We start from the raw sequence: 16,286 nt of genomic DNA on the forward strand, positions 1-16,286 counted from the left end.
GGAGGGAGAAAGGAAGGAGGGAGAGAGGGAGAAAGGAATGAAGGAAGGGAGGGAGGAAGGGAGAAAGGAAGGAGGGAGAGAGGGAGAAAGGAATGAAGGAAGGGAAAGAGGGAGGAAGGGAGAGAAGGAGGGAAGAGGGAGAGAAGAGGGAGAGAGGGAGGGAAGAGAGAGAGAAAGAGAGAGACAGAGAGACAGAGACAGAGAGAGACAGAGAGAGAGACAGAGAGATAGAGAGAGAGACAGAGAAACCAGTTACAGAGGAAGAAATACTGTAATGTCAATGACAAAAGTAAAAATAATGATCCTGAGGCAGCTCCAATATTCATACAAAGAAAGTAAGGCTAGAATAGAGATATCAAACTGGAGGGCTACTGACATCAAGATTAAAATATAATTGAGAAACAATTAACAAAATAAAAACACAAAAGTCATACGTTAACTTAGGATTCTTTAAAACAATATGAAGCCCATGGGATCTCATTTCCATTTGAGTTTAACACTGACATAGAAGATAAATATAGCTATATTTATTAGCACTTAGATTCATAGTCAACACTTGTGATTGGGTAAAGATCAATGAAAGCCATTAGTTAATTCAAGACAATATTTAAAAGGATTTCTAACTTATCCTTGACTCAGGACAATGCTTCAACTAATATTTCCTGTTATCTTCTTATGCTTCAATTTGAAACACATACTTCAACTTTCTGAGGGAGTAGATGTGTTAGGATTAGGTAATTCAAAATCATTCACCTTAATCTGAAGTCAACTATTGTCTCATGTAGATTAACATTTTAGAACTATGGAATATTACAGGATAGAAATATCGATCTTCTTAGGAAAATTTCCCCTAATATCTCTACAAAATACACATTGAGTGATGAAAATTGGGATATTTCAGGGACAGAACTGAAAATAAGATATAAGGAAGGGCGTTCTTGCAGTGAGGACTAAAATGATTGTCATCACTATAAGTTAATGTGAAATAGAACAATTATAGAAACAGCCTTGTTAACATCTCTCATCAGCAGACTTGATAAAAGGGAGGCCTCATAACATACACTCTGAATTTACTGCACTCCTCTAAATTCTAATCAACAGGAGAATGATGATTTGATGAACAAGCATAGTAATGCATGTCAATGAGGTAGACTTAATTCAGATATAAAACAGCTTTCCCTTCTCTGCTGCATTGGCATTTTGTTCTTAGGGCACTACAGAATTTTAAGGCTCTGCTGGGACTGTACAATACTAAGCTACTGGTAGGGATAATCACTCTATTTTAGCCAACCAGCTTAATCCCTGATGTTTATCTGTAAATGGAAAGATTTCAGGACAATCTAATCCTGTCTTTCAATATGTACGTATGCTTCCATGGGTTAGCCCAGTCCTTAGAGGTACATCTCACCTTCCTATCCCCATTCCTATCCTTCTGGATTAATTATCATTGCAGCAATTCTGCTAGAAAGCAACCTTGTCCAAAAGAAAAGTCAATTGCCTAGTGTCTCATCAACACCTTTTAAGGGTAATAAAAATCTGATTCTTTTGAAGACTACATGGCTTGTCATTCACCTGAAAATCTGCCCAATTCATTTGTGTAAGTCAAACAACTGTGTGCCTAGGGATGCTAGGAATATCAAACATTCATGTCTAAACTACTGGAATCAAATTTGGTTCCTACCTGTGACATCAAAGGTCTGGGGGGAAGAGCTGGTGGTGGAGGTAACAGTCCTGGTTTAGCGGCTGAAAAAACAAACCATAATATGTTATTATAATTTCTTTTAAAAGGTAAAGAATTCTTGTCTATAAATAAGAATACTTGAAATGTTTTAAATATATAATGCAAATGTTGATCTACTCTGTTTTTTAAAAAAACAAACACTAGTACACATTATTTCTAACCATTTCCCCCAACTTTATTCAGACATCCAAATCCAAGTATTTAGTGAAGCAATTATTTATAAAGACTTAGTGAGTAAGCAGGAATGAAATGGCATCACATAGGGCATGAGAGTGGAACAAACATTTTAAGAAAGCAGTTATTGTTCTGAGGTTTATCATTTAACTTTAGAATAACAGAGCTCCCTTACTCTTTTGCCTTTCTCTTGGTTTGTTTTTTGTTTGTTTGTTTGTTTTGGTCACTGAATTATAAATAAATATAAGGAACAGACCAGGAAAAATAAAAGGAGTAGTACTCAAAGTCAGAATTTTTTTATTCCTAAATATTATATTCAGTTGCTTCAGTCTTGACCTCATTTGGGGTTTTCTTGGCAAAGAAGTTGGAATGATTTTGCCATTTTCTTCTCCAGCTCATTTTATAGATAAAGAACTAAGGCTGTCTTTCATTCCAAGCTAGTGACCTGATACGGTAACAAACATGTGGCCCATACATTATTTCTCTCAATCTGTCTCTTATTAAATCCACGAAACAGTTTACAAGGTCAAACTGCAGGGGTATTGAAGTTCTGCACAGGCAATTGTAATGAAGAATCCTAAGTTTAAACGTACATATCAGGTGGGGTTAATGAAAGTCACTTGGAGTAACCCTTTAAGGGCTCTCTATCAAATACAGACTTCTGAAGCCCCAGTCGTTAATTCACCACTGTTGGACATTTCCCAATCCAATGCCTGTTTCCTTGAAAAAATCCAAACAATTGTACTGAAGTAATTTACATATTAAAGCAAAATCCCATTTCCAAAAAAAAAGCTAAACAAGTGAAAATTCCATCCACATATTTTCATCTTTTCCAAAACTGATCAGTCTTTTAAAAAATATACATTACATTTGTTTCAGTGGTAAAGACATCCAGCCTCAACAAAAATTGTTTTTTCATTATTTAAACTCTACAGCCTAAACCAAAAAACACACTACCCATCAAGAGCTGAAGCAAAAAAAAAAAAAAAAAACATCCAAAGAACAACTATTTTTAAGATAATTAAAATATTTAGTATAAGTAAAAATAAACATTGCTCTAAAGATGTATTAGACAAAATGAAAAAAATCATTTTAGATTGCCAAAAATATAAAATATTATTTATAGGAGGACTTTTGTCATATCTTTCATCTGTGCTAACTTCTCTTCTGTGACATAGTGGACTCTGGGAGTCACCATCATTTCACATCTGAACTTGTAGCCTGTTGATTAATCAAATCTCCTCCAATTCAATCCATTCTCCATCTAGTTGTCAAAGTGTTCTTCCCAAATTATAGTTCTGAATCACATCACATTTCTATTCAATAAACTCCAGTGGGCCCATAAATCCTCCAGCTTCAAATATAAAATCCTCACTGAAAACTCTTTACAACCTGTCCCCTCCCATTTTTCCAGCCTTCTTACAACTTTCCTCATTCCTCACACATATGGCAACCTAGAAACTTGCCCCCACTCTGTTCTTTCCATATAACATTCTTATCTCCCAACTCTTTGCATTTGACTGGCTGTCTTTCATAACTGAAATCTCTCTCCTGGCTTTCTTCAAATCCCAAATAAAATCCTACTTTCTATAAGAAGCCTTCCCTGATCTCCCATAATATTAATGCCTTCTCTCTGATGACAGTTTTTTTTTCAATTTTACCTGCAAATGGTTTGTTGGAACATAGCTATTTACATGCTGTCTCCCTCATTAAAATATGTGAATTTCTTGAAAACGTAGACTTGTCTTTTTTTATATCCTTAGCACTTAGGTCAGTGCTTGGTATGTAGTAGGTGCTTAATAAATCCTTTTGTTTGTACAACACTTTATTTTCCTGATTTTCAGAGTCTGCTTGGCAAAGATACTAGAATGATTTGCCATTTCTTTCTCCAGCTCATCTTACAGATGAGGAACTGAGGCAAAAAGAATTAATTGCCTTGCCTGGGGTCACACACTAACTAGTAAGTGCATTCCTATATTAGATCTAAATCAAAAAAATAGACGTGCTCTAAACATTTTAAATTGTAAAACATTGTTTATACTTCACATTTGAAAATGCTGCATTGAGTATAACTAAATAGAAAAATGAATATTCCATTCATATTTCACCTTTACATCTTAGACCTGGGACCATCTCAGAAGGTTTGTTTGAAAAAGTATTCTCTGTTATCTATTGCTGAATAGCAACTGGTTGCATCTCTTAGTTATTTTCATCAATATCATACACACTATTTCAGTTGAGTCGAGTACTTAGTATACTACAGAATCTTGGGACAGAAGTTCTTAGAATGTTACAGACCACCCAAAGAGAAGGAAAAAATAAAGAATTCAAGAAATCAATTGTAAGTCTAACAAGGTATAGAAGCATGACATAAAAACATCAGGGATCTTTAATTATTTTAACACTTATTAATATATTAGGCAGTCAAAAAATTCTAAACAAAAAAAAAAACTGAATTTGGAGTCACATGACTTAGGTTGGAATTCTGATTGACACTACTTGTCTTACCTTGGACAAATCATTTAAATTCTCTGGGCCTCAGTTTCCTTACCTGTAAAATGATACTTTGGACTCTAAGGGACTTACAATTCTAGATGTATGATTCTATTAGCCTATAAATCTCTTCTTATTCTCATTCTCTTCTCCATCACTCTATCTCTGTCTATCTGTGTATGTGTGTCTGTCTGTGCCGATTTGTGTCTGTCTGTCTCTCTGTTTCTCTTTCTCTTTGTCTCCCTCTTTTTCTCTTTCTCAACTTGCTTTAATGATGATTTCAATCTTCAAAGTTGAACGACTTGATGAAGAAAACTCCCCTCTTAAAAATTATTCTCACCCATAAGAAATTGGTAGTTAAAATAAAAAGAATTATGAACTTCTGCAGTGATGTAGCCCCACTCTAACATAGAATTTGTTGTCAAGAGAGGAAAGCTGGACATAGTTTAACATGAACCCTTTATTTTTGAGAAAATATATTTCAAAGGGTTTCAAAGGCTTTGGAGAAGGAATAGGTAATATCCTATGGGCTAAAATTCTACTGTTATCATTCTAGGTCAGAGCTTTCTTTTAAAGAATGAAATTCTGAATATAGAAAGAGAAATAATTTGATACGGTGAAAAAAGCAGAGAGTTGTCTAAATAGACCTATGGGTATGTGCTTTTAAAAGATGCATATAGAAAATTAAATAGGCAAGGAGAGAAAAATTTTAAAGTATAGAAAGATTCTGTAAAAATAGTGTCAAGAGCATTAAAACAGACAATGTAGGGTCCTTGAAGGAATGGAATTGCTTTGTGCCTTTATTTTATAGCACCTAACACTGTGTCTGACATAAAGTGGACTAATTACTGGGAAGAGGTTCTGCCCTAGTTTAGAGCACTGGGTTCATACTCAGGTATTTGGGTATGCATTTTTGAATAATGATAAACTAGAAAAAGTCTGGTGTAAAGCAACCAGTTACTGAAGGACCTCAAGACGTTGCCACAAAAATATTGGGTGAAACAATTCTGTTTAGCTTACAAAAAGGGCCATCTTCAAGGACTTGGAGGGCTAGTAAATAAAAGAATGGATGGAACTAGGAACAATGTGTGAAAACTATAGACGGGCATATTTGTCCTTGATAGAGGGAATGACTTTTTAATAATTTATAAAAAAAAATTAGGCTGCCTTAGCACATAGGTGACTTCCCAATATTAGATACATTCGAGCCAATAATGAACAGTCCATTTTTGCACATGCTGTCAATAAAATCTTTGTTCAGGTATAGAATGACACTTTCTAAATCCTTTTCAACATTGAGATACTGATTTATTTTCAACCAACATGTCTTTGTTAAGTATATTTCTTCATATTTCCAGGACTTAAGTGTTTGGAACATCATATGGGAGCTAAATACAGGCGAGTTAGCTGATTGCTTATTATTTGCAAAGCAATGGAGCAGACACAGTGTCCTCAAAGGCAGCTAGATAGTGCATTGGATAAAACGCTGGTTCTGGAAATGTGTGTTCACACACACACACACACACACACACACACACACACACATTGAGTGACTTTGGGCAAGTCAATCAACCTCTGTTTGCCTTAATTTCCTCAACTATGATATGAGAATAATAATAGCACCTGCCTCCCAGGGTTATTATGAGGATCAAATAAGATTATATTTGTAAAGTGTTTAGCACAGTGTCTGAAACATAGTAGGCACTGTTTAAATATTTATTTCCCTTTTCTCTGAGTGCATGTTACTTCTTTTTTTATTATTATTATTATATGCATGTTACTTCTTAAACCAAGAACTATGTTATACATGATCCTTGTCTTTCAGGGCTTTATAATCAGGTCTACCATTCCAAAAGATAAATTAATGGCAAAAGGTGGTCAGTATAAGATACATGGCAGCATACAGCTCACTTGCATACAGTAAACATTTATTAAATACCTACCAGATGCCAGGAATTATGCTAATGATGAAGTTTTAAATAAGGGATACAGATAATAAATTAGTGCTAAAAATCATTTTGGTTTGGGGTGGTCAGGAAAGGTCCAGAAGAGGTGAAGGAAGTAGGATTTAACTTTGATTTTGAAGAGTGCATAAGATTTCTATTGGTAGAAAGCTTTTCCTTAGAAGAGGAAGAGTCTGAGATAAAGTGAAAAGTATATTTAGGGAACTGTAAGTAGATCAATTAGACCAGGATCAAATAAAGTACAAATTCCTCTTTTCTGTATTTAAAATTCTTCACAACTTGGCCCCAAATCTATTTTTTCAATCTCATTATACTTTACTATCCCTTTATGCTCCTTGTTCTTCTGCCAAACAGATAGTCTTATTATTCATCTATGGTATTAAATACTTAGATTTGTAATCTCAATGCCTAGCACAATGTCTGGCACAAACTAGACATATAATAAATATTTGTTGATTGGTGAATGAAGAATTCAATTAGGTTTTATTGAAGGATTCACTGTATAAGCTGATACAGCTATAGAAGCAATGGATGTATAGTTAGGATGCCTATATTAGATTCCCTTATTAGAAACATTCATCCTCCTCCTCATCTCCACTTCCTAGAATCACTTATTTACTTCAAAGCTCAGCTCAAAACCTATCACCTCAAAACCTACCACCTCTAATCCTCTCAGCTGCTAATGTATGCCTCTCCCTGTCCCCAAAATAAATGACAACACACACACACATATTTCTTTTATGTCTGTGTAATTCCAATACCAAACACATAGGCATTTTGTAAATATTTGTTGATATACTGATAAGCAAATTAGACTTTAATGAAGGATTCACTGTATATGCTTATAAAACTGTAGGGACCAGTATGGGGATTCAGAAGCAACATGGGCATATAAGACCCCAGACTTTCTTCTATAATAAATCAGAATTCATTCAAAGTTTTCAGTAAAAAAAAAAAAATCAATATTTATTCTTTACTCTGTCTAAGATATTGTGCTAAGTGCTATGGGGGATGTAAAGAAAACTATGATCATTAAGGAACTTGAGCAAAGTTGTGGGATAAGAGAAAAATTATAAATAGCAATTCAAAAATTTCAAGGTCTTGCTTCTTTGCTGTCCCATTTTTAGCTCTTTTGAGAATAGGTAGTTGAATAGATTCTTTCTTGTCTCCTAATCTTAGAAAGAAGTTCATCTCCAAACCATCCTAAATAATGACCAAGATGAGTTTGAGTGAAATGAAAAGATTCACACTCATTTGAAGAGACATTGAAATATTGGACCAGACCTAACCTAACTGCTCAGTTCATTACTAATTTAGAGGAAGTTACAAATCTGATTCAGCTTAAGGTTCATCCAAAGTATCAACTCAGAAATCCCAATGATCTTTGAACATTAAGCAACTTAAAATAGTCTGTAGAGTTTGACATTTGTCAATCATGCCTAATACAATTCTATTTTTTAATCCTCTAATTACCCTAATAAGAATCACAATAAGTTACTTTATATCTTAAGTTTTGTTTAAATCTATTCTAAAATTCATGTTCTGCCAGGAGAACAGTGTACACAATAACAAGAAGATCAAGTGTGATGAACTTGACTTTTCTCAACAATGCAATGATTCAAGGCAACTCCAGACTTGGGATGTAAAATGCCATCTGCATTTACAGAGAGATTATGGAGACTGAATGTGGATTTGAAGTATAGTATTTTCACTTATTGTTTGTTTGTTTTTATCTTTCTCGTGGGGTTTTTCTTCTTGATCTGATTTTTCTTGCACAACATGACAAATATGGAATTATGCTTAAAAGGATTGCGCATATTTAACCTATATTAGATTGCTTATTATCTTGAGGAAGAGAGATATAAGGGAGAGATGGAGAAACATTTAGAACACAAAGTTTTACAAACATGAATATTAAAAACTATCTTAAATATATTTGGAAAAATAAAATATTTATTAAAAAAATAAAATTCATGTTCTGGCAAACAATCTTTTAACTCCAAACTTTGTAATCAAATACACTTTGAATATATTTTGTATTCATTTGTGCACACACAAAAATGAATACATACACAGTCTTGTTACTCAAACTAGCTACAAAAAAAGATAAAGAAAAAAGGAGTTAAAATTTGGGAGAAATTATCTTAGCAGTTTTTTTGGGGGAAAGAATAGTGAGCAGAACTATTTCATAAGATAAAGTACCCCTAGATGGAGTTGAAAGGAACACTAAAAAATGTTTTATGTTAAAGTGATCATAGGAAAACTACAGTTGATTTATATAGAGTCCATAAATCAACAAATGGTTTCACGAATACCCATTCAGAAATATTAATGTTGTGCTGTTATCACTTAGAACCAGATTTTCTTTTATACTGTATACTTTAACATTGTGGGTAAGGGAAAGGGTGACTTCCTTTACTTGAACAATTTTTTAAAATATGATTATTTAAAACAAGCAATGATGTACTAGAATCAGCTTGAAAAGATTCAAAATCAATTGTCAAATTTTCAGCATGAACATGTACAATTCAGAAATGAGCAACTACAACAAATCAGATATTGATTTATTGTTTTGTTGACTGTCTAGATTTAAAGAGATGGAGAAAATGTTAATAATACAAATAAACTTTAAAATGTGTTGTGTGTGGGTATTTTTCAAGAAAACCAGCTGTAAACCAGCATACCGCTAAATATAAGACATATTATAATAGAAAAAGTTAACAAACTAAATTTTGTTTGTTTTGTTTTAAGTTAAGTGCCTACTATGGGTCAGGCACCAGGGTAATAGTCTAGGGACCTGAGGTCTAATCCTGGCTCTACTTGGACCTATGTGACATGATGTAAGTCATTTAACACCTCTGTGCTTTGGCTGTTTCATCTTAAAAGTGAAGGATTAAGCTGGATGATCTCTCAAGTGATTTCCAGAACAAATATTTTATGAGTTAGTGACTCTATGACCTAAAGTCAAGAGTATATATTCCTCATAAAGATTTTTACTTCAAGACAAGTGGTTGAAGGTAAGAGAAATCCTCAGTAATGAGGAAAAATGAAGTTAGATTAAGAGGACCAATACCAAATTTTCTTTAGACATTTATTACTGTTCTGTGTATCATTTTTTAAAAGTGATTAGTAATACTAGTAAATATCAGCTGATTTAATACAAAAAATTCTGTTGGGGTTATTTTTTTAATAGAATTGAGTGGGGAAAATATTAATTTTTTTCTTTCATTTACAAAGTGGTTTTGGGGAGCCAGTTTGATTCACAGCCCATAACTGAAGTATCACTTTTCACTTCGTTGTACCATAACTTAATTAGTAAACAGTGCTAGCCTTAAAAGTTCAAATCTACAATGTGATAGTAAACAGGATCCATATAAATACATTTGTGTGTGCATGTGCACACATACACATACATAACACACACACTCATACTCACAAAATGTAAGACACAGTAAAGTTACAAATCATTTCAAGTTGTTTATAAAAGGTTTAAGTCCATGGCATGAATTTCATTCTCTGGTGTTTTATGTGACAAAACGTTAAACACTGAGTTAAGATGGAAATCATGTCAAACTAATTTCTTTAATTTATTCCAATTCAGGTCTACTGCATTTTCAATGTACTATATGAGCAATCAGAAATGAGTCACACCTATCAAATGCAAAAATAGGCTATCTATAGTGCTAAAATGGACGAAAATATTTAACAATAGCATTATGTAATATTGTTGTCCCATGACCAGTATTTTAAAATAACTTACTAATTGGAAAAATAATATCATTAAGAATTTTCCCCCTAACAGGAATGAATGAAAAATATTGACTAAGACAAAGAAAAATGAATTCTACTCAATAATTCAGTATCAGATGTCATTCTCCAAACGTCATATCAAAAGTTAAGGATACTCATAATTCTCTATAAAGGCTTCTAGATCATCCTTCAAATAGGATAATTTTCTACATTTTATTTTATCCAGCATACTCATATACAAAATAAATGATTGAACACCATGCAATTAAAGCAATGCTAAAAAATACTGTTGGAAAATAGAATGTGTAGTTTCTGGGAAGGTCGAATGTATTGCCTATGTATATGGTAATATAATATTAACGTAAAATATTACTTTCTTGGTTTTGGAGGAAGATAGTATATGGGAAAAATGTGAGGTATTAGGATATTAGAGTAGTAACTCACACTTTGAAAATGCTCATTTAAAAAAAGGAATCATATTTGGTTTATTTTGATTATCTTATTTTTCAACTACTTGTAAAAAACAATTTTAACTTTATTTTTTTAAAATTTCCAGTTCCAAATTCTGTCATACTTGAGAAAGTAGGTAATTTGATATAGACGACCATATGTAAGGATTGTCAGTTGACTGTCAAATCTCTGTTAGCACTGTTTTTTTCCAAATCATAAATGTTTTTAAAGACAATCAGGACATTCAACTGGAAAAGAAAGATACTCAAATACATGAAAACCAAATTAAAGCTTATATGCAAATTCCAGCACTCAATAATATATTCAGAAAATCCTTCCCACCATTTGAGATAACTATCCAAATTAACCAAATCTATATACTCAGGTTTGTCAGGGTTAAGGTAACAAGCTATGTATCAAGCTCCTAAAAACCTCTTCTTACACTCTCTAGCATTTTTATTCATTTTTTATCCACTTGCCAAACAGCAAACACTTTTCATTGAATATATATTGAATATTCATTCAATACAAATAGCTATATAGCTATATAGCTTGATAACTATAGACATGACTATGTAAACAGAAATTATTCTATTAATTTATTTTATTTTTTTAACAAAGCCTCACCTTACTGATTAAATAAAAATGCACTCTAACTCACAATTTAAAAAAATATATATCAAGTGCTAACTTGGTGAAAGAATATTTTAAGGAAAGAAACTGATATTCAACATTAGATCCAATTAGGTAAGGAATGAAGGTCTCTTGCCATTTGAATGAAAAATACTAAAAATAGAGGCAGGGGAAGAATCCAAGAACAAAATTTTTTGTATTGATTTAATATTTTATTTTCCCCAAATTTTTTAGTATTTCTTTTTAAAACTTTGAGTCCCATATTCTCTTCCTTCCTTTCTCCCCACTCTCCTACATTAAGAAGTCACATATGAAATTATGCAAAGCATTTCCATAAAAGTCATGTTGCAAAAGAAAACATAAATCTTCTATCTTCCCCCCCAAAAAAATAAAAATCCTCAAAAAAAAATTTTTAAGTACCCTTCAATCTATGTACAGACAGTCAGTTCTTTCTCTAGTTATGCTACAGATAGCATTTTTTTTTTTATCATAAGTCCTTCAGAGTAGCCTTGGATCATTATATTGCTAAGAATAGCAAAATCAATTGATCATCCCACAATATTGCTATTATTTTGTACACAATACATTTCACTTTGCTTGAACTCATGGAGGATTTTCCAGGTTTTTCTGAAAGCATCGTGGTCAATTCTTACAGAATAATAATATTCCCTCATAATCATATACCACAATTTATTCAGCCATTTCTCAATTTATGGGTATCTCTTCAATTTCCAATTCTTTGTCCTGAGAAAAGAACTGCTATAAATATTTTGTACCTATAGATCACTTTCCTTTTTTAAAAAAAAATCTCTTGTGATACATGCCTAGTAATGATATTGTTAGTTCAAAGGGTTTGCATGATTTTATACTTTTTGGACATAGTTCATAACTTTTGATCATTTATCAATTGAGGAATGAAAGCACACAAAAAAGAAAGGTTAGGTAGACATACACACACACACACACACACATATCTATTGTCACTAGTGTCTACTATGCTAAATATCAAACGGCAGGTAAATAATATGCAAAGCTTCAAATATTCTTGCAAGTTTGCAAAGGTTTATGTCCTACTATGAAGTCCTTTAGTTTCTTGGCAAGCTTATCTAGGGAACTTCTCTTTGTAACACAAATCATCTGTGTGATGGTTTAGGATTGGGAAGACCTGCATTCAAATCTTTTCTCTGAACTAGCTTTGTAACCCTAGACAAATCACTTATATTTCAGATAAAGCTTTAGGATATATCAATTAAGTCAGACAGGTTTTGATCAGCATTGGGTGCTAAAGAAATTCTCTCACATTGTGATGAAATCATAATTTTTCACATATTCATGATATACTACATATTTACCAGGACACTTTCACGGAGATTATATTAATAAATAAGAAAATCCGTGTTCAGAGGCTTTCCTGTTATATTGTCATAGTCTTTGAAATTTGGGGTCATCTCTATACCGTTCTGAGGCACCAGAAAATCTTATTAAATCTTTAATATAAGTAACCAATCAATCAACAAACCTTTATTTCATGTTTACTATGTACCAAGTATTGTGCTAACAAAAATTGAAAAGAATTCCTGCCCTTGAAACTAGGCATAGACCCACACTTAACACCGTACACCAAGATAAGGTCAAAATGGGTTCATGATCTAGGCATAAAGAATGAGATCATAAATAAATTGGAAGAGCATAGGATAGTTTACCTCTCAGACCTGTGGAAGAGGAAGGAATTTATGACCAAAGAAGAACTAGAGATCACTATTGACTACAAAATAGAAAATTTTGACTATATCAAATTGAAAAGTTTTTGTACAAACAAAACCAATGCAGGCAAGATTAGAAGGGAAACAATAAACTGGGAAAACATTTTTACAGTCAAAGGTTCTGATAAAGGACTCATTTCCAAAATATATAGAGAATTGACTCTAATTTATAAGAAATCAAGCCATTCTCCAATTGATAAATGGTCAAAGGATATGAACAATTTTCAGATGATGAAATTAAAACTATTACTACTCATATGAAAGAGTGCTCCAAATCACTATCGATCAGAGAAATGCAAATTAAGACAACTCTGAGATACCACTATACGCCTGTCAGATTGGCTAGAATGACAGGGAAAGATAATGCAGAATGTTGGAGGGGATGTGGGAAAACAGGGACACTGATACATTGTTAGTGGAATTGTGAATACATCCAGCCATTCTGGAGAGCAATTTGGAACTATGCCCAAAAAGTTATCAAACTGTGCATACCCTTTGATCCAGCAGTGTTTCTACTGGGCTTATATCCCAAAGAGATACTAAAAAAGTGAAAGGGACCTGTATGTGCCAAAATGTTTGTGGCGGCCCTGTTTGTAGTGGCCAGAAGCTGGAAAATGAATGGATGCCCATCAATTGGAGAATGGTTGAGTAAATTGTGGTATATGAATGTTATGGAATATTATTGTTCTATAAGAAATGACCAACAGGACGAATACAGAGAGGATTGGCGAGACTTACATGAACTGATGCTGAGCGAAAGGAGCAGAACCAGGAGATCGTTAATATATCTCAACAACAATACTGTATGAGGATGTATTCTGATGGAAGTGGATTTCTTCAACAAAGACAAGATCTAACTGAGTTTCAATTGATCAAGGATGGACAGAAGCAGCTACACCCAAAGAAAGAACACTAGGAAATGAATGTAAACTGCTTGCATTTTTGTTCTTCTTCCCGGGTTATTTATACCTTCTAAATCCAATTCTCCTCGAGCAACAAGAAAACTGTTCAGTTCTGCACACATATATTGTATCCAAGATCTACTGTAATCTATTTAACATGTATAGGACTGCTTGCCATCTTTGGGGAGAGGGCGGAGGGAGGGAGGGAAAAAATCGGAACAGAAGTGAGTGGATAATGTTGTAAAAAACTACCCTGGCATAGGTTCTGTCAATAAAAAGTTATTTAAAAAAAACAAACAAATAAATAAATAACTGGAAGGAACTTTTGAGACTGAAAAAAAAAAAAAGAATTCCTGCCCTCAGAGTTTATATTCTAATGGGAAAAGACCCCCACCACCACCACATACACACACACACACACATACACACACACACATAACTTTATATCAGAGTATGCTTATCAAATTTTACTACAGTCAATTTAACTTAACAAAAGCTGTTCTATGAACACATAAATTAAAAATATCAGCAATATCCAAACAAGAATGGAAATATTATTCACATTTCCAGTTGTTTAAAAAGTCAAAGCTTACTTTCCTACCTCCCTGGAAGAAACCCAGGGAAATGTGCCAAACATTTGGAACTGATTAGAAGGATCAAGAATAGAGAGGTAAAAGGAAGCAAAGGTTTCTTAAATGTAGAAACTATGCTTTTCATTTTTTGGCAAATTATACTTTCAATAAATACCTATTAATCTCCTTTCCTCACTGTCCAAATATTAAGCAATGTCCTGAAAAGTTAAATGGTTTCTCTTACACTATAGCTACTCAACTAATCTAATATTTATTAGAAACCAGGAAAAAAGAATTACTCATCTAAGATTTATGCAGCTCTATCAACATCAAAAAGTCCTTTGATGGTGAGTAAGATAAAATTATTCTACGGCTTAGTGTTCTTACATGTAATTTGTGGAAAGTAGGGTTAAAGGATGGAATAAATGATCTTTAAGGTCCTTTCCAATTCTAAAATTCCACGATTCATGTACTTAGTGTTTGCTAATAAACCCATCAGACACAAAATTAGATTGAATACATTTCAGTCTAGAAAGAGTTATTGGTATTTGAACTTTATAAACTTTCATCAAGATCTGTATTCTGGAGACATGAAGTAAGACACTTAGGAGAACAGGAAACACTCAGATAGATTAGCAAATCATAGTGAAGGGTAAAAAGAATGAAGATAGACTTTGCAAAAAAAAAAAAAAAACTCTGCCTATTCATACAGATATTCTTAGCAATAAGAGGTTCATGTTTACCTTACCCAGCTATTCCAATAACTTTGCTCAATAACTCCAATAACATTTCCTCACACTTGTATGAGATTTCCAAACTCTCAATATGATGCATGTGAGATAAGAGTATTCTGGCCAATAACTTTTATTCACTACTATTTGCTGAGTTGGAATGGTTTGAATTTGATTTGAATTTGAATTTATATGCAAATTCCAGCAATCAATCATATATTCAGAAAATCCTTCCCACCGTTTGAGACAACTATCCAAATTAACCAAACCTATATACTCAGATTTGTCAGGGTTAAGGCAACAAACTATATATCAAGCTCCTAAAAATCTCTTTTTATACTAAACCTCTCTAGCATTTTTATTCATTTTTTATCCACTTGCCAAATAGCAATAATATTGCTATTTTAGAACCAATAAAAAGGTTCTAAGGAACTGATAAGGACTGATATAACTTAGGATTGACTACTCTAAAGTTATAAATTGTAAATGTTTAATCTCAGATAAGGGGGAGTTCAGATATCCTGGCTGCTAAGTCCTACTAAGTTATCACGAATTTATGGTTCTGAGAGGGGGGTGGCACCAAGATGGCAGAGACGATACACATTTCTCTCTGACATTCTTTACAACCCTCACAATAATTATGAAATCCAGCCTCTGAATTAGCTCTGGATGGGAAGAACCCACAAATATTGGGAGTGCAACAAATTATCAGCAGAAGATAATTTCAAAGATCACCAAAAAAGGTCTGTTTCAATTGGAAATGGGAGGGAGGCAGCCGGACAACCAGTACAAACGCCAGCGCAGACAGCTCAGGGTCCCATAGCAGTGCAGTCTGAGAGTGGCTGAGCAGATTACAACCACAAACACTGGGGCAGCCAGCACAGAGCACCAGGGCATTGCTGATGACTCCATGTGGCAAAGCCAGCACCAGGAGTGAATCAGCACTGACCCAGCGCAGCTGTGGTGGTTTGGAAAACCTCTCCCGTCCTAAAGGCAGACCTTAACTTAACTTTTAAAAAATGAGTAAAAAAGTAAAGAGGACTCTAACAATTGACAGCTTTTATGGTGAAAGAGAAAAGATTTCAAACCCCAAGGAGACTAAAGGCAGATTGT

The 16,286-nt window shown here is 33.4% G+C and overlaps 1 protein-coding gene across 12 annotated transcripts in view; it reads right to left on the reverse strand.

Annotated features, from left to right (window-relative positions):
* The window catches only part of REPS2 (RALBP1 associated Eps domain containing 2), a 258,619-nt gene that overhangs the window by 59,119 nt on the left and 183,214 nt on the right, over positions 1 to 16,286 (reverse strand). For all 12 annotated transcript variants that reach the window (XM_031958943.1, XM_031958944.1, XM_031958938.1 and 9 more), the window contains one exon: positions 1,682 to 1,743. In XM_031958943.1, the coding sequence (XP_031814803.1) occupies positions 1,682 to 1,743 (62 nt within the window). The remainder of the gene's footprint in view (positions 1 to 1,681; positions 1,744 to 16,286) is intronic.

The sequence above is a fragment of the Sarcophilus harrisii genome, chromosome 3, assembly GCF_902635505.1.
Source record: "Sarcophilus harrisii chromosome 3, mSarHar1.11, whole genome shotgun sequence".
Taxonomy (NCBI): Eukaryota; Metazoa; Chordata; class Mammalia; order Dasyuromorphia; family Dasyuridae; genus Sarcophilus; species Sarcophilus harrisii.